A 19,810-nucleotide genomic window follows, 5' to 3' on the forward strand; every position below is an offset into this window, starting at 1 on the left:
TTATCACTACCCGAAGGAGTCTCAAAGCGACTAACATTCTCCTTTCCCTTCCTCCCCCACAACAAACACTCTGTGAGGTGAGTGGGGCTGAGAGACTTCAGAGACTTCAGAGAAGGTCACCCAGCAGCTGCATGTGGAGGAGCGGGGAAGCGAACCCGGTTTACCAGGTTACAAGTCTACCACTCTTAACCACTACACCACACTGGCTTATAGTTATACCCTCTTTTCTTTGCATTTTTCTATGCATGACAACTTATTTGTTAAACGGGGGAAACCAGAAAAACTGCCCTGCTTAAAGTCTGCTGCAAATAATAGGCATTTCCATGTAGGGAAAAGACATGAACCCCACATGCTCATATATTTCTTCACATCTACATATAATGTATGTGTAATGGGAAGCGGCAGCCAGCTGCAGGATGCAGTTATGCATACATTTAGTGGAAGAGACACATGTGCAATTATCACAAAATACGTTCTACCTGTATGTTTCACATTTTTGCCTATGTACATGTGGCTTCTCTAAAAAAAATATGAAGCAATGTTTGAAAACAGCTCATTTTCCTACTCATCTTTTACCCCAAATATTTATGAGTGTTCAAATGTGGGGTTCCCATTCATTTAATGATTCAAAATAAAACCTGTTCATGCAAACGTATTCCACTGAACTGAAGGGGACTCTTCGAGCGCATGCATGTTACTAAGTACTGAACAAACTGCTAGGCAAGAAAGCTGCTGTACATGCACATCACAAGTGGTTCCTTCTGCATGAAAACAAGCAAGTATAATGAAAAGATACAATACTTGCCCGAAGAAAACCAGAGAGGCAAACAGACATCCAGTTTGTCAGCAGTTTTTCTACCACCGACTCTGTACGCCTTAGCAGCAGCTTCGGTTGTATATTGCTAGACTGTTCCATCAAATCCCTTGTCAAGACCTCTAGAATATGGGTTAAGTAGACTAGGTTTGTTTGTAGTGCGATCGTCAAGAAAGATGCAAACAAGCATCTGTTTATAAAGAGAATAATAAATTTAATGACAAGAAGAGGAAGAATTTGAATATAAGCTAATATGTAATTCTGCCTACATCATTACCTAAGTAATAGCAATACTAACTCGATTTATATGCTGCCACACTCATCCTGGCAGCTGTCACATAAAAGTTGAAGGAAATACCAGCACTTCCAAAATAAAATAAAACAGGAGAACTACTAAGAAACCTGGAGAACAATAAAATGGAGGATACAAAATGCATGATCACTTGTTAATATAAGGCAGTGAGTATAAATGGTCCACATGACAAAGCTCCAGGAGTAGGTCTCAAATTAAACCAAGACTTGTACCGTCCATAGACCTAAGAACCAAAATGCCAGTTTTAAACTCTGTCCATCACTCTACAGGTAACCAAAGAAAAGGACATATGGCAGGAACACTGTAGTTATTTTCTAGACCAGCCTTCCCCAATCTTGGGTCTGCAGACATTTTGTTGGACTACAACTCCCATCATCCCTGACCACTGGTCCTGCTAGCTAGGGATGATGGGAGCTGTATTTCAACAATATCTGCAGACCCAAGGTTGGGAAAGGCTGGTCTAGACCATTAAACACTGTGCTGCCAACTTTTTGTATTATTTCAAGTGAAGGAAAATAATTGCTGGAAGCTCCTATGTGATGAATAAGTAACTTGTGTAAATTATGCAGCTAAAAAAAGTAACCTCCAGTTATCTTCAATACCTGGAATTTCACTTCAGTGAGACGAATCCTTAACTTGGCCTGCCACTTCAACCCTCAAAACACCCCAACCCCACAACTGCAAGGGTTGGAGAGAAGTGAGTTAATTATCTTACTGGGTGCCCCTTTGTATTAGCATTGTCCTAGCTGTCCCCAGTTTTGGTTTCTAGCTATTCCATCCAGTCAATCTTCCAAGTCGTTTAATCCAATAAAGCCCAGAATGTCTATTAGTATTCACAAAACAGAATAACTAACACCAATGAATATGTTAATTTCATTCTACAGAAGAGTGCCTTAGTACAATTTGGTCTGCATATTCTGTTTCAATATTCTAAGTTACTGAACTCTTAGCAAGATTCCAATATGTTTCTTTTTATTTCAAGGTAATTACACAGACATAACAGTGAAAGTACCTCTGTAAGAATCAGATACAGGTTGTATTCAACCAAGTTTTATTCAGAGTAGATTCATTGAACTAATGAACATGACTAAGGCAGCTCCATTAATTTCAATAAGTACTCTGAGCCAAAACTTCATTGCTTACCACCTACATTTTCTTTCCAGAAATTTGACTAATGAGATTTTTTGGAGCAGTGTGAGGGATCAAAGTCAACAGAAACACAACATTTCTATATGTGCAGGTTGTTCTTTCATGTTTCTACAACTTGAAGAATCTAAGTTCTGTAGCATACCTGTCTTTTACAGAGAAGGTTTTCTGTTTTTCAAGCGTATGAATCAGAGTAACAAGAAAATGCTTGTTACAAATTAAGGCGTACAATGCTGTAATGCTTTCATCCTTCTGCTCAGGATTTCTGCTCTGAAATACATGAATTGTATGTCTGTTTCTTTGTTTTTAATATGTTCGTTTTATTTTAAATTATAGCTGCAAGCATCAAATACCAAAAAAAATGTTGAATACAAAAGAAAAAGATGTTCAGGCAGGCAAGGTAATATTATTTTAACCAACCACTGCTAGGAACTGCCAGGACAGGGATGGGTTGTCTCCAAAGGATGTTGGATGCCAACTCCCATCAGCTCCAATGGGCATGGTCAGTGCTCAGGGAGATGGAATTGTAGTCCAACAACATCTGGAGGGCCACAGCTTCCCCATCCCTGTTAGCAGGTTTTTAAGATTCACTGTATTCTTTGTTCTCTGAAAAAGAAGAGCGTAAGGATTTCAAACTTCATTAACTCACGTACAGCAAGGATTTATAGGTATCCCTATCAAGCAGCTCTTTTATATTAAGGATTTATAGGCATCCCTATCAATAACAGCTCAGAGAGCAGAGAGCTATGAAGGCTGTGCAGTGGATTCAGTTTTGTCCCAAGGCAAATTGGGCCTATTTGGAGGGACCTGAGCATCAACTCGGGTTCAGACAGACATGGATCACTATGAGTTGGGCGACTCAGAGTGATCTGATCTGTGACTGTCAGGGGACAGACAGGTAAGAGGTGTGGGAAAACTTTCCTTTCAACCTGGCTCTTCTGTCCCCAGACTGCCCTCTGAGAGTGCAATCCTAGGGGAAAGGCACTCCTGGTCTTCGTAGGAGGAAAGGCACAAGGACAACTTCCCCCATCCGTCTCCTGGATACATGTTTAATTAGTGGTTTAAAACCCTAATTAAACATTAGTTCTGCCTGTGAACGTATTTGAGAATGGATCTGGGAAGGGGTAGCGTTCCCCAGGTTGACAGATTCTTACAATTCCCGAGGAATGCTGGGCACAAGGCTGCCAGTGAAATACAGCTTGCCACCTGCCATGCTAATGAACATAATACACACATCCTGTGAACTGTGCACATCTCTGTATGGAAATTAGTTACAGCATTTAGATTTGTTTTTATTTATTTATAAAAGTTATCTGTTGCATTCTCTGTATAGGAATGCAAAGCAAGATACAGCATAAAATGACAACAGAAATTTGCTAGAAACACTAAAAGAATCATACTACCCAGTTTTCATTTCTGTTAAACCAGTTGCCTCCTTTGTAAGAGAACTAAAATTATATGTAAAACACTTACAAGGGGTTCACTGGAGTCTTCAATCAAGATAAACGACGTGCCTCCGGCCTAAAATAACAGATTGACGACTATGATGTTGACAGAAGATTGCAAAACAAAAGATTGCAAAATAGATAAAGCATTCAAATAAAAAGCAGTGGTTTGGATTGGCCCATATGATGAAGCTGCATGCACGCAATAACCAAATGATTTTTCACAGGGAGACCTTTGCATAAACTGCCCCATATTTTTATAAGCAAACTGGATTCACATAATAATTTTCTGGGTTGAAGTCAACTTTGGTGAACTTTTTAGTAGAATGTCACAGCACCTGGGGTGACCTGGCAGCAAAACAACATGCCCTGAAAATACTTTGATGAATGGCATCACCCCTCTGCTCCTGTGAACTGTTCTGGGGTTCTCCTAACCCTTCAGAGTGGATTTTGGGAAGGTGCAGGGGCACATGGGGCGAAGAGAGGAAAGTCCCATTGCAGTAGTGTAAGTCTTTGTGCTGGCTTCCACTAGCACACTGAGTTAGCTGAGTTCAACCTCAAAAATCCCACGAAAGCTCAACAGCAACAAAAACATAACCAAACCCCAAATCTTAAAATCAGCAAGGTTTATTCTGTATAAGTGCTGCCCTTTTATTATAAAGGTCATTTAATGGTATGCAAAGCCATGACACGTTTACAACTTGGGCGATTTCAATTACTGCAAAAGGTTTATAACAAATATATAAGCAGTTGTTTACCTCCGGGAAGGAAGTTCGAATAAGAAAGTGTTTGTAGTCAAGGAAGGGGATGGTTCCAAAACTATCAACCACATCCAATTTTTCCATCTGCAGCTCTACAAAGCCTGCAAGAAACAAAGATCCCCTGGAGTGCTGGTTTTTTGTAATATAACATTATCTTAATTACAGCTTTCAAAGCGATATTGGAAAGTAGCTATCATGAGACGGTTTTCACAGCATACATTTATCTCTGTACTCATTTTGAATGCAATGGGAAATGTTGATCACATATGATTTTTAATAGTTATTTATTCATAAAAATAGCAGAGCAGTTTACAACGATTATATATAAAATCTTACAGTAAAAGGATCATATAAGGATGTTAAAAGCAGAAATTAGCTAACTGCTATGGAAAGATGTATTCTTAGCTGCTTGAATAAACCTGATGGAACCGGAAAGTTTTAAGAGTTGGAACAAAAGGTGCCTGCTGAATCTCTATTGGCAGAGCATTCCACAATACTGGGCAAATGGCACTAAAGGCACGTAAATAAATATCCCATTTACCTGCACTGTTGAACACAATGTAGTGGTACAAAGATGGTGGGCTGGCAGTAGTAAATGGCAGCTGCACAGAGGTCAAATTGGGGCCTGGATTCTTACCAGGGGCAGTTGTGGGGCAGCAGTGGAGGGGGAGACACAACACTCTTAGTTGTGTCAGTTTGTGCCCATACTAGGTGCCACTGGCTAATCAATACCTGCACACATGGTGCTGACCCAGCCACTTTCTGCTTACAACATCACTGCATTATATTCCGCTTGAAAGCAGCTGATCTCTCTTCCCCTTGGCTTCTAAAGAATGATGGCAGCCAATTACTACCATCTGCCGCACCACACAGGCCATCCCTGATATAACCTCATGCTATCTCAGAACTGCTAATATTAACTGAAGAAGGAATTCTGTGTGTTATGACTATAGGAAATCACAGAATGGTGATCTACTTGAAGGAATACATGCACTTGATAGACCACGAGGCGCCTCATCCACAAAAGAGCTCTAAAAAAATTTAAAACCCACACCTTCACGTATTTCTTTGCGGAGTTCACATTCCAAAAGCTCCAGGTGTTCACTCAGTTTACGGTTCAACTGCTTGGATTTTCTTTGGGTCACAAAAATTGCAACTGGGGGAAAAAGTCGATACGCAATAAAAAGCAGAAGTAAGAACCATCAAATATACTAATTTGCATTCTTTTTATCAAAACAAAGGGCAAAAACGGGAATCTGCAGTGCTTTGAAAACAGCTGTGTCTCAGAATAGTCACCAAAAGGTAGTAGTGACCACCACCATACAACACATTGTTACAAAGAAGTTGGTTGTCCCAGTTGCTGATGTTATTAGGGAATGACCAGCTATGCAAGAACTGTAAGCTTGCATGTGTTGGCTACCAAACCCCCCCCCCTCCCTCCACCTCCTCCTCGTCCACCACAAAACAAAGGCAGAAAGTCTCATCCACCACAGAATGCTGTGTCAGGGCTGCTGGGTCTTTCACTTAACAAACCACCCCACTGACCACCATTGCATACGTTTACTGGTTTTTAACAGATGGAAACCTGGACACATGAATAGTGCTACTTACCAGCAATGACTATGGGGATTAACAAAAGAAGGGTCAAATATGAATAGTTGTGTGCTTCTTTTGGAACTTCTTGCTTAAAGTTTCCCAGCTTGACCTAGTGGATTGGGGAGGGGGAAATGAGTATGTAAGAAAGACCTATATTGATATGTACCGTATTTTTCACACCATAGGACGCACCGGACAATAGGACGCTCTTTGTTTTAGAGGGGGGAGAACAAGAAAAAAAAATTCTCCCCCTCTCTGCCCAGCGCCCCTTCAGTGAAGCAGCAGGAGGCGCTGCACAGAGAGGGGGAGAACTTTTCCCCTCTTGTTTTCCCGCTCTAAAACAAGGTGCCGTTTAAGGTGCGTTCAGGCGGCTACCTCGGTGTGCACTGACCCCTCTCGCTCTCCAGGCTTCAGGTTCCTTTCGACCTGCTCTTTGGGGCTGGCGGGGGGGAAGCCCACCACCAGCCCCAAAGAGCAGGTCAGGGAGCAGTGGAAAGGCGCAGCGGAGAGGCTCCTGCCATAGCCGCGCGTCACCTCTCCAGCCAGGAGAGGGTCGTGGGGGGCTGCTTTAGCCCCGCGTGCGCTCTCCAGCCGGGAGAGGGTCGCGGGGGGCTGCTTTAGCCCCGCGAGTGCTCTCCCGGCTGGAGAGGTGACGCGCGGCTATAGAGGCTACTGCCATAGCCGCGCGTCACCTCTCCAGCCGGGAGAGGGTCGCGGGGGGGCTGCTTTAGCCCCGCGCACGCCCTCTCCTGGCTGGAGAGGTGACACGGGGCTGTAGAGGTTCCTGCCATAGCCGCGCGTCACCTCTCCAGCCGGGAGAGGGTCGCGGGGCTATGGCGTCTTCGCTCCATAGGACGCACACACATTTCCCCTTCATTTTTGAAGGGGAAAAAGTGCGTCCTATAGAGCGAAAAATACGGTAGTTCTTGACCCTCCTCGCTGGGTTGTTTTCCTTCTTCCGTGGCTGGAAAAAACAGCACACTGCAGCTGAGCTAATACTATGTGTTGAAATCAATAGACGAAACCATAGACACTGTTACCTCTCCTTCTAGCACTCCGTTCGCACAGGGAGCTGCAGCTCCAAGCATGACTGAAATAACAATGACTGAGCTGCTATATATAGAAGTGATGCAGGAAAGAAGGAAACTCAACAGTGCTATCTAACCCAAGATTAAATCAATTGTACAACACAAGGGAAAACGGGAGAACACAAAAATAATGCTCAACGTTACCAATCTACTCCCCACAAAAGACTCAGGGAAAACTAAGATGCACAAATATTTGCCCCATATTAATTTTGGAGCTATATATTTGGGATTTTTTAATGTAAAATCAAATCATATGGTTTTCTACCAGCACTTCCGTTTCTAAATTATAGTTACTGTAAGATCATGTTGAAGGAGTATAACACATCAGTATTTGTGCCTGGCATCTGGTTACCTATATTTTGCACTGCATTATTTATCATACAAGTATTAATATAGAAAAATATCTGAAGAAGTGTATCTGAAGAAGTGTGCATGCACACGAAAGCTCATACCAAGAACTAACTTAGTTGGTCTTTAAGGTGCTACTGGAAGGAATTTTTTTATAGAAAAATATAATACCTGTTTTCATACAGTTTTGATCCCCTTTGTTCTGTTTAATTGATTTTACATTGCATTCTCAAAAACTGGGCTTTTCTGCCTTTGATGAGCTGTGTGCATGTGCACACACACACACACACACACACACACACACCCTTGATACAGCAGGGTGGGGGGACTCTAGCCCAAATGCATTCCCTCATGGGGGAACTTTTGGAGGTCATAAACACCCCCCCACCCAGGTTAGTTTAAGTCTCAGTTTGGATTGATGAATTCTTAAGAAATTTACGTTGGTGTCACAAATATTACCAAAGTAAGAGAATCAAAGCAAACTAATCTACTTATTGGGAAGCTTATTTGGAAGAGAGAGAAAATGTATGCAATACAGGGCTCAGACATTACAAGCAAGTGCCGGGAGAGAATGTACCTCTTCCAATGTGGTGATAGTTGACCTTCAAGCCCATGGATATACGTTAATCAGTAACAGGCTATAGAAACTACATCTCACTAACAGGGCTATGGCCAGATGGTTCAGGGGCTCCAAACTTACTAGGGTAGCCCTCAGCCTTGTTGAAACTAAAATACCCAGACCACCTTTGACTCGGCCCCCCCCCCCCCGTTGCTTAGTGATCCTGAGAGGCAGCCATTTACATCCATTTCGCTTGTACTCCAAGTCTCCTGTAAAAATATAATGTCATAACCTTGGGTGAACTTAACAAAGGACGGGTCCGATGCCTTTTTAGGCCAGCCTGCGATATTCCGTGTTAGAAAGCTAAAGATGGACTTGGCTTTACTGAAGTCTAATCTTTGTCAGTTGTTTTCCGAAGAATGTTTGGAGTTTACCGTTTTTTGTGGCAACTGGCTGCCCTTTATTCTGATGGTATTTTTACACAGAGTCGCCCAGGTGCTCAATAATTTCGGGCGGAGGATGTAGGGTGCTCACATTGGTAGTCATAGGACCTGTGCTTTGCAAGACATCCTCTGGAGGATGTTCTGTCTGACTGACCCATGGAACTTATTGCTAGTGCACGCTCATAGCTTTGTGCCGATACTCTCTTAATCAATCAAGCAAGAAATGAAATTAAGGCATTGTCCTTATCTTTGCTAACTGCTATCTGGTAACTGTGAATGTCACACTGAGAATAATATATTAATTAAAGAATTGAAAATTTTGGTTAAGACTATAAAGTACTTATGTTTCTTTGTTCATTTAATCCCATGGCAGTATTTTCTTCTTTGTTTTATGTTAGATTAAATAGTATATTCACATGTAATAAGAAAAAATATAGAGTCCATAAACTTTTACTCACATAAACCTTCACACTGGATGTATCGATCTTGTCATCGGATGTCTGTTGGGCTCTGCAGTAAATAGTGCTGCGACTTTCAGTTTGCGAAATATTTTGAACAATGAAAGTTATGTTTAGCAATTTCTCAGCAGCCATGCAGGACATAAAAACGGCAATCTCACGTTTAGAAATATTTAACCCATCATTTTTTTTCTGGAAAGAGATAAGAAAATACTATGAAGCGTGAAATATGCACCAAATTCAAAGAATTTAGCATATGAATGTTTAAAATAGAAGATTTGTGTTTTCTCTTTATAAAACCCAAACCAGCATCTTACATGTATTTTTAACTCCAAGGCAGGATGCATATCAGTTGTCAGTTCATAGTGAATAAATTCAGGGTCAGGTTCATATCGAAATTCAATGCAAGGTATATTTTTCGTTTCAACTTTTAGAACAACTTTTACATTACTTTTCTCAGTATTAACAGCTGGTGTTGTAAAATTACACTCAGATCTGTCACTGCGGCATGTAAATTTCTAGAAAAAGAAAAAGAAAAAGGGGGAAAGGGGGAAAATGAGAAAACTATAAAGCACTGCCAAATTGTATACAGTGGTAACTCGGGTTATAGACGCTTCAAGTTACAGACTCTGCTGACCCAGAAATAGTACCTCGTATTAAGAACTTTGCTTCAGGATGAGAACAGAAATCGTGCGGTGGTGTGGTGGCGGCAGCTGCGGGAGGCCCCAATGAGCTAAAGGGGTACCTCAGGTTAAGAACAGTTTCAGTTAAGAACGGACCTCCAGAATGAATTAAGCTCTTAACTCGAGGTACCACTGTGTAGTACACATTGTTAAATTGTAGCCAATATGTTGGCTGCAATTCTATGCACAGTTATGATGCTTACATCACAGAATTCCATGGAATTTAACTTAATATTTTCATATAAAGTGGTACCTTGGTTTGCATACATTTTGGATTACAAACACATCAAACCCAGAAGTGCATGTCTTGGTTTGCAACCTTTTTTGGATTACAACCCATTTTTTTTGGATTACGAACAATTTTTTTTGGGAGGCCCCATTGGTGAAAACGTGCCTTGGGTTACAACCTGTTTGGGTTTACAAACGGACCTCCGGAACGGATTATGGTTGTAAACCAAGGTACCACTGTACACAATATTCCTTAAGTAGGGTAGCCATTTTTTGTTGAGCTTTTTGGGGGAAACCTCCCCCCAAAATAGTGATTTTAAGCTTTTGGAGCTGTTTACGCTGATTCCCCCCCCCCCATTCCATTGCCATACAGCCGGGTTTTCCCTTGATATTTTGCCAATTCGGCAAAACTCCCTCCTGACACCATTTTTACACCCAGAAACCAGCATGTGTCTAGAATTTTTCTGACATATGGCAAGCCTACATTAAGACACTTTGTGCTGGACTCAGGGGGTCACTTGTGTGAACGGACGGGCTCTTTCCATTCACAGAAGCAACTGAGATCCAATGGAGCCTCTCCAACGGAACATAGGTCAGCTGTTTTCATCAATTCCCCCCCGCCCTTCCCCATTTCTCATGCTGTTCTGGACAGTCACCCAACACTCTGGAGATGGTTTTCATAACTGGGACAGGGAGGAGGAACTGGCTTCCTCCAGCATGACTGGAACTCCACTAAGCAGAAGTCTGAATTCAAACCTTATGGTGGAGTACAGTCCTTAAAATGCTTACTCCTACAATAAGCTCATTTATTTCTGCAGAGTAAGCAGTCTAAAAGCTGCAGCTTACTTGCATTTAAAGCTATAAATGCCAATCACATCACAATCCACTAGACAATTGGACTAAGACCCATAAACTTTGGTGATAATACACTCGTGTAAAAATCTGGTATTTAGTATAAAATCCCAACAATTATATGTGTGTCTGTTTTTTTTTAGCTTTTACACATGTGCAGGCATGGGTCCCCAAACAAACTTTCTCTCACAGGTTAAGTTCAGAATAAAGCATTTTAGCTAACCAACTGTATGACAATTCTAATTTTTATTTGAACAACTGAATTCCTTTCTGCAGAACTTGGATATTTGATACAGATTGTGTACAGCCTTGCATTTTTTTTTACTACCTGAAAAGGAATCCTATGCTTGATAAATGGGGCAAGCCTGTAATGCTACACAGGAGTAGACAGATTTCCCCTGTTCAGTTTCTAATGATATTAATATTGCAATACAGTGGTACCTTGGATTACAGACGCTTCAGGTTACAGACGCTTCAGGTTACAGACGCTTCAGGTTACAGTCTCCGCTAACCCAGAAATAGTACCTTGGGTTAAGAACTTTGCTTCAGGATGAGAACAGAAATTGCGCGCTGGCGGCGCAGCAGCAGCGGGAGGCCCCATTAGCTAAAGCGGTGTCTCAGGTTAAGAACAGTTTCAGGTTACGAACAGACCTCCAGAACAAATTAAGTTCTTAACCCGAGGTACCACTGTAATTGGCTATGGACAAGAATGGTCATGTACTATCTGGAATAATTTCTGTAATTTCAGAATCAGAACATGGATTGTTTACTCTTCTTCCACAGCTTTGTTTCTTCCCATCCACTATGCCTCATGCACCAAAAATCATGTACATTAAAACAATGCACTGGGGGTGTGTGTGTGTGATTTGAGCACGCTAGTATTCCCTGGAAGCTCCAGTTGAACCTAATATTTCCACTGACTTGCTAATGTTCATTACACTCCCCATTTAGCTGAACACTAGCAAGCATGAGAGGGCTTTATAATGGGAGCTAGATATACACACTAGGAAGCCGGTCATTTGAAAGTTGAGGTAAAACTGAAGCTGTGAAGGAATTCAGGTGAAATTGTGGCGCAACTGCTCTCCTGGAGCCTTCTCTATAGCATTCTTGGCAGCAGGATTTTTTTATCCACTCAGTCTTTTTAATTGCGTTATAAATCCATGCCATTTTACGCGTGCTCTCCCCGTAACGATTTTTTATTTGCTGCCTTTTATTGTTTTCTTGTTGTTGTTGTTGCAGTTAATCATTATAACAGTGTACTTTCATCACTGTGCTTTGTTTGTTTGTAAGCAGCCCAGGAAATATTTATTGATCAGCAAAGCTATATAAGTTCAAATGATAATAGCAGCAAAAAAAAAAAAAAGGTAATCAAATTGGCAAAGACCCAAAGACTCTCCAAAATAAGAGAGCCTTTATCCTTCATTGGAAGCCCCAAAGGGAGGGGGGTGGGAAAGGGAAGCAGGTTTCAGCAATATTATCTACCGAAAAAGAATACTAATGATACAGGACCCAAACATCATGACACTTTTCAGGAAGGCACTCATTTGCCTTTTATGGCAGTTTGCAGAATTGTGGCACTTCTAATTACAGTGGTACCTCAGGTTAAATACTTAATTCGTTCCGGAGGTCCGTTCTTAACCTGAAACTGTTCTTAACCTGAAGCACCACTTTAGCTAATGGGGCCTCTGGCTGCCACCGCGCCGCCGGAGCCCGATTTCTGTTCTTATCCTGAAGCAAAGTTCTTAACCTGAAGCACTATTTCTGGGTTAGCGGAGTCTGTAACCTGAAGCGTATGTAACCTGAAGCATATGTAACCTGAAGCGTATGTAACCCGAGGTACTGCTGTAATGTAAATATAGCCAACATTTTTGGGGGGAAGGGGAGGGGATTTCACTTACTGCCAAGTTTTGTCCCCCTCCATCTAAAACAGAAACCATTTCTGTGACATTTAGATGTCTCCCACGTATAGTCATGTTGCGACCTCCACTGCAAAAAAATGGGAAAGGAAATAAGCTTGGAACTTGGGTCTACTTCAAATTTTAAAAAAACAAGTTTGCAGCTCAGAAAACATTTTACCTCCCAGTAAATCAAAAACTACAATTTTTGGGTCTCCTTCAAATAAAAATAATAATCAAGTCTGCAGCTCAGAAGACATTTTGTTGTTGTTGTTTAGCCGTCTCCAACTCTTCGTGACCCCATGGACCAGGAGCATGCCAGGCACTCCTGCCTTTCACTGCCTCCCGCAGTAAAGGTAAAGGGACCGCTGACCATTAGGTCCAGTTGTGACCGACTCTGGGGTTGCAGCGCTCATCTCTCTTTATTGGCCGGGGGAGCCAGCGTTTGTCTGCAGACAGCTTCCAGGTCATGTGGCCAGCATGACTAAGCCACTTCTGGCGAACCAGAGCAGCGCACGGAAACGCTGTTTACCCCCACAGTTACCCCACAGTAAATAAAAAACTACTACAGGATTCTCAGTTTATGACTACAAAGCAAATTTATTCACAAACACAAATGTCAATCTTAAGCCTGGCTTAAGGAATGAGTATTTGTGTGTCATGCGTATGACAGTATGATCCTACAGTACACTGCCTTCTTTTGACAAACTTCCTATCCATACTGATTGTGATTGTTCACCTCTTTTAGGAGTTTTAATTGATCAGAGTCTGCCTAGCATGGCATGTAAGCAACACAATCTCCAGTAGGATCTAGTCACGTATTTCAGTAGGTTTTAAAGCTAACAACTATAGACCATTGGTTTTCATTGTTCTACTTAGGTTTCCAATACACACACTGCATATATAAGAATGTTTAGCTCTTACAATACTTTGAATGGACTCTTAGCATAACGACTACCAGCTGTCTTCCCTTTCCCTAGTGGACTGACTTCTTCAGCAGTGGTTCTGAAATGGTATGGGAGTCACTCATGGGAGTGGTGATGGCTGGGATGAATGAATGAATGAATGAATGAATCTTTATTTGCATCAGCCACCAGCTATAGCAGTAAAACAAAATGCAGTATACAAAGGATAAAGGTAAACAGTTAATTACATAAAACACATTTTGGGGGTTTGGATCAATAGCCAAATAACGGATCTTATTCTAAATGCCTTGTAACTTTTGCGGTTACCTGTTCATCTTGATCTGCCAAGAGAATGGACACTGTAACAGTGGTTGGGCGACCCAGAATGGACAGTAATAGAGGGGTGATGGCTGGAAGCTGCGGTCCTCGAGGTATTGCGGTCCTGAGCCATTTAAGGGTTTATAGCACCAGCACTTTGACTTGGGCCCAGAAACTAAATGGTAGCCAGTGCAGTGGGACCAGGATTGATGTAATGTGCTCAAACTGTCTTGCCTCAGTGACTAACCTATTTAGTGAGCTGAATTCTGTACTAGCTGAATTTTCCAGAGGCAGCCCTACCTATAATGCGTTGCAGTAATCTAACCTAGAGGTTAACAGAGCAGTTAGGCCGTCCCTGTCCAGATAAGGGTGCAGCTGGGCTCTTTAAATTAGCCTTTGGCTGACTGACATCTAATGCCCTTTTAAAATGTGTTGTGGAAGGGGGGATTAATGGGTTGTCTTTGTTTTTATTTTATGTTTTTATGTATTTTGTGTTTTTTAAATTGTAATTTTATGTTGTGAACCACCCTGAAACTTATGAGTACAGGGCGGTATACAAATGTAAATGAATGAATGCTGAGCTGATGGATGTATTGGTATGGCACCATGAACATCTGATCTCAAAGCCCAGCCCCACCCTATAAAACTGAAGGATCTACAAGTGACAATAAGGTCTGTTATGATACTAAGTTAACTATTTCACATTCATATTCAATGTACTACTTTTAATAAGAAGTAAAATAATTTAAGATTACCTCTTCCAGGTGACATTTGGAAATATTCCAGTACATGCAGGGAGAGAGACGTAAGACAGTGTCACAGGGAGTGAACACGGAAAGCCAATTTTCTTTATACATATGCTCTTGGCTTCTTTGCGACTTGGTGGTAAACAGAATTTCATGTGTGTGCGATTTAACACTTTAGTGACAAATATTCTGAAAAGAAGAACAACATCTCTCAAATTCTCCCCAAACCCAAATGCTGTTTAATTTTAAAGCAGTTTGCAAGCCAACTCTCTCTGGAACTCAAAATTTACAACATATGGAGCCCAAGGATTCAATCAAAATTCATATTGTAATGTGATTTAGAAGAGGAAGAAAGCATCTTATGAATGAACATTGCTTTTAATTCCACTCACAGATGTGGAAAATTTAAAAATAAGAATAAAAGTAACCAAGTGAGGGGAAATCGAAATTAGACTATCTACCAAGGAATAGGAGGACAACCTAAAACAACTGGGATTATTACAGTGATTACTAAAGTTTCACTTTTGGAACTAATGTGACAAAAGAGCACATTAGTGCAGTATGAATAAGCAAGTCTAAATCACACAGTTAAAAGGCTCCATCTTGATTATATAGTTTAATCACCAGTCCAAACATTTCCAGGATAAATGTCTATGTGGTACAGGTGGTGTGTTAATTTCAAAGATAAAATAATTGATTGTATTTTTACTCACTCCTCTGATTTGCAGCTACTGGTTCCAATCATTTCCATCACAACATCTGCATTTGAAAAGTTTTCTCCTCTGACTAGTACTTCACTGCTGCCTAATGTTGATATCCACATTGGTTCAATGGATGTAATGTGCATGGGCTGTTGGAAACAAAGTGAAACAAGATTTCAATATCCAGTCATGCACTTATAAACATGTTTAACTTGTACCTTTCTTGTTAATGGGTAGATATTAAGTGTTGTTCCATGCTCCATAATTTCCATTGGTTTTCATATTCTTCAGGATGGAATATAAAAACAAAAGATAGAAGGGCATAACCAAATCCACAAGTGCCTATGGCTTGATGGAGACATAAGTCTACAGTATATTGGCCCTGATGAGAGATAGGAAGGAATGGATGGGATGAAATGATGGGTACAAGCACTGGCGGAGGAAGAGGAGTGTGGAGGGAGTGCACCGCCCCCAGCAGCGCGATCCCGGTGGAGTGCCATCACAGCTACCCCCCCACCCGCGCTGGGCGCCAGACCCCTGCAGGCAGCATGCCCCACTCCCAGGACACGCGCCAGCCCCGCACCCCGGTGCCAGAGCATGAAGCTCCACCACTGGGTACAAGAAGTCTGTTGGGTGATTGCACATATGGGCACTACATGTTTATATTAGTTTTGGGCAGTGTGAATATGTAGGTTAATGATTTTCAGTGATTGTATTATGTGATTTTTATAATATTACTTGAGATCTTTTAATGATCATATGTCATAATGCTGCACTTGGATGTTTTTGTATATGATTTGCTTTTATGGTTCTTATTTATGTTTACATTTAATTGTGCTAATTAAAACGTGGAATTGTTTTTATGGTATTGGTAGTATTGTTTTGAATATGGAATTTGTATTTGTGGTTTTTTTAAAACTGACTGCTTTCGGATGGAATTTGTAAACTGCTTAAGATTTTTTTGGGTGAAATATAAACTGGTGTATAAGCTAGCTAAAATAAATTATTGCCCCTACAAACTGTGGTCAAAGAGCTGGTCTTGGTAACCCATGAATTTCCCCTCTCATCCCTTGTCAGCCTTTATAAGGTTTAGTGTCACATATGTGTCATAGTTAATGCCAACCACAGTTCCCATGAATCTGAATAACCCGGATAGTGACAATGTAGGTGTAATGATAAAACACACCTAAGGCAAGCAAAATATGGGCAGGAGAACTTATTCCAGAGAGAAGAAGAGGACCGTGTATGACTGGCATGCTTTGGGTTGCATATAGCTAGCATTACTTATGTGTTGGTGCTAAAAATCCAAAGAACAACAATAATTTGGAAATGTTTATTAAAACACATTCATATCTATATCTGTCTGTGAACATATATTCCACAGAGTTTCAAAAGTACTGCCATTCACCCAGGGCGTACGCACACATACACTAAAAAAAAACCCTCAACAACCCCAAGAAATTAAACGGAGGCTCTGATTCCTCCATTAAACAGAGTGGGAAATCCTAAAAGACAGATTTCCATGAGAACACAAAATCATTCATACCCACAAAATAGCATTGCAGTAAAATCACCATGAGAATAATATAGGCACTGCACAAATCATTGCACAAATTTAATGGTATACTTGGATACAATGTAACAATCCTTCATAGCTGTATCTATAATTAATGTTTCTAAGTTGCATGAGCCCTCTTTTGAACGACACAAAAAGTTTATAAATTATTAGTTTGGTTCTTTGTTTCTTCCTTCATGAGTCTTTTAATCCAAATATTTCATCTATATTTCAAAAGGACTCAGCAACAGCAGCTAACCTTGATGTTAGCTGCTAAATTGCATTTGCTGCTGAAAAGCTAAAGCTACCAACAGGAAGTCCAATCTGATATGTGTCTATTGATATGCATCTCTCACAAACGTTAAAACTGCTGAATATGTTCGGTTTCCATAAGAATTAGCAAAACAGCAAACTAAATATCACAATATTCTTTTGTAAGCCCCTCTAGGCAGGGGACTATACTCGTATATGAACACAGATGGCTTTGGACTTCTGTTTCCTGAACTGCAAGTCCCACCTAATTCCACAAAACAATTTAGGTTTGAAACTGAGAATTCACAGTGCTCTAAACAGCAGAGGGAAGAAAAGTGCTATCTGAAGTTTTAAAAAGTAAACAATTTTACTGGGAATGCACAAGCCTATGGGAAAACTTCAGGAAGTTCTTTGGATACTAATAATGTGATAATGTTAAGCAAAAAAATTGATATTTATGGATTAAGATTAGATACATTTTCATTGACCTCACTGTTATTTTGGTATAAAAAGAGAACTAAAGATACTGAATCATACTTAAAATGAAGTGGTATGGTAGTAAACGGCTGCTCAGCCCTTTCCCGGGTAGGTGGCAGTTGTGGCCCCTCACTCTCTGCCACCATCCCCAACAACCAGATCACAGGTGATTGCTGGCCATTTGTGAATTCCCCTGGCCAGCAGGATCACAGCGTGGGACTTCCCTCTGGAAAGCTAGCTTCAAATGGGCCAATCAGAGACCCCTACCTGATGGGCAGTGCCTTGCTGGCTGGCTGCTGCCATGCCTGGTCAGGCAGCAACACTTAGAAAAACCGACTGCATTTGCCACCGTATTCACTAGAAACCTGAAGTACTATGGGAGTACCAAGGGGGGTGAGGCAAGCAGTTGATAAGTCTTCTGCCAGCAAAGTAGGGAGGGAAACCATTTTCAATGAGTCTCCCATACCCAACAGCTCCCCTTCCTTGTTTCTGTCGTGGAAATCTTACCATCCAGCTCAGAGATTAGTTCGATTAAACCCTCCAGTTCCCCCCATTTCTTAAAAGAAGCAGTTCAGTTTTAATTCACTCCACCCAACACAACATTTGCTTCTACAGTTTCAGCACCATCTAATGCATAATGGCTTATCAGTTTAGCACAGGAAAGAAATCTGATTTGGTGGTGGGTAGAAGAGAACAAGGAAATAGACACTTTCAATAATAACATGTTTAAGTCAGATTGAAACTGTGGTGATTGCCTAAAAATACACAAACCAAGAATTGCAAAACTTAATTTATACTATTCAGTACTAATAATATAGTCAACTCACTAGCATATTGCAATGTAGTTCTTCCCTCAAACAACAGTGTGCTCTTTGGGCAACACCTGTGCTATCCAATAAAGTTTAACGGAAAACACAAGTTACACAGAAAATCAAAACTACATTTTGACTGTTTTTTGTTTCTAAGTATATATCATCCCAAATCACTGAAGAGGAAAACACATACAGCAGATAATTGCAGCAGTATGTATGTACTGTATTCAGCTCTGTATTGTTTTTTAAGCTTGATCAAGCCATTTGCTAGCTAGATTTGGAGAAAAGTGATCCAACAGGATTAGAATTCAACCCAGAGGGTAACTCTGTGAAATAAAATCCTTCCACTAATTATATTAAATGACAACTACTGATTTCTTATAGTGTCATGGTACCTGACCCAAACACAGCATTGTTATTCATTATAGCACAAATTCCCATGAGTACAAAGGGTAAAAGCAGAAAATGTGAAACACACACACACACACACACACACACACACACACACAAATCTCAACTATCTATATTTCAGCAGTGGAAAGTGAAGGCAACACAAACATCCCATTGTATTTTACTAGCATTGTTGCTACTGCTACAAGTCTTATGAGTTATGCAAAGCATTTCATACCATAAGCAAGAGAGACTAGAGAAGCCAGTGGAATTCTCCTGAGCCTGGACTTGGGAAAGGTCTACAGGAGCTCATAAAGGTCCTGTACTGAAGGGGGAATTAGTGTGTCCAATTGCCAACCATCACCCTGCAATGCTTCCCCTTATTTTACACCATGTCCTTTTAGTCTTCTGCCTCCTTCACACTTGGTAGTAGTGCAAGAGGTATTGCCATCAGTGAAAACAGCATATGATTTGACAGTGAGCTGGATACATTATAGGAAAAGGCGGAGATGGTGTTAAGACATGAGTGAACCCCCCTCCCAATCAACTGTGCTGTAACTTATCAGTTTCAGAATATCTGCTGACCTCTGGTCTCTGTGAAATATCTTTCCCATCTGAAGCACTGGTAGTAATTGAATCACAGTCAACCTGAAAAAATTGAAAGCACTTCCTTAGAATATTTTTTTAAAAAACACCATTCGTCAAATAAAAAGCTTTCCATATAGCGATTTAAATTCAATACAAGCCAGAAAAATTACCTTTTGTGTACAAGTCATGGTAGAGGAGACACATTTGTTCTCTCTAGTAGACCAGGTGCAACCAGCACGAGACAAACATTCTGAACATCTAGAAATATAAAATAATAGTTTACACAACTGCAGGGACTGGTGAGATCCAGCAGAGAAGGTGTGTCAGTATATAATTCTAGGTCTTACTCAGGGGGCTTACATGTCATAAATATTTATTTATCTCTACTCAAGCTAAGGCTTTTCATATAGTGGCCTCAGTAACTCAGAACACTGGTC

At 40.9% G+C, this 19,810-nt stretch overlaps 1 protein-coding gene across 1 annotated transcript in view; it reads right to left on the minus strand.

Annotated features, from left to right (window-relative positions):
• The window catches only part of PLXNC1 (plexin C1), a 60,610-nt gene that overhangs the window by 13,191 nt on the left and 27,609 nt on the right, over window positions 1-19,810 (minus strand). The window contains exons 8-20 of the mRNA XM_083462984.1: window positions 19,544-19,631; window positions 19,371-19,433; window positions 15,312-15,448; window positions 14,608-14,787; window positions 12,633-12,720; window positions 9,289-9,489; window positions 8,972-9,163; window positions 6,091-6,184; window positions 5,534-5,635; window positions 4,477-4,580; window positions 3,747-3,794; window positions 2,419-2,543; window positions 806-1,004 (exon numbers count right to left, since the gene is read on the minus strand). Of these exons, the coding sequence (XP_083319110.1) occupies window positions 806-1,004; window positions 2,419-2,543; window positions 3,747-3,794; window positions 4,477-4,580; window positions 5,534-5,635; window positions 6,091-6,184; window positions 8,972-9,163; window positions 9,289-9,489; window positions 12,633-12,720; window positions 14,608-14,787; window positions 15,312-15,448; window positions 19,371-19,433; window positions 19,544-19,631 (1,621 nt within the window). The remainder of the gene's footprint in view (window positions 1-805; window positions 1,005-2,418; window positions 2,544-3,746; window positions 3,795-4,476; window positions 4,581-5,533; window positions 5,636-6,090; window positions 6,185-8,971; window positions 9,164-9,288; window positions 9,490-12,632; window positions 12,721-14,607; window positions 14,788-15,311; window positions 15,449-19,370; window positions 19,434-19,543; window positions 19,632-19,810) is intronic.

The sequence above is a fragment of the Podarcis liolepis genome (assembly GCF_965112155.1).
Source record: "Podarcis liolepis genome assembly, chromosome: 10".
Taxonomy (NCBI): Eukaryota; Metazoa; Chordata; class Lepidosauria; order Squamata; family Lacertidae; genus Podarcis; species Podarcis liolepis.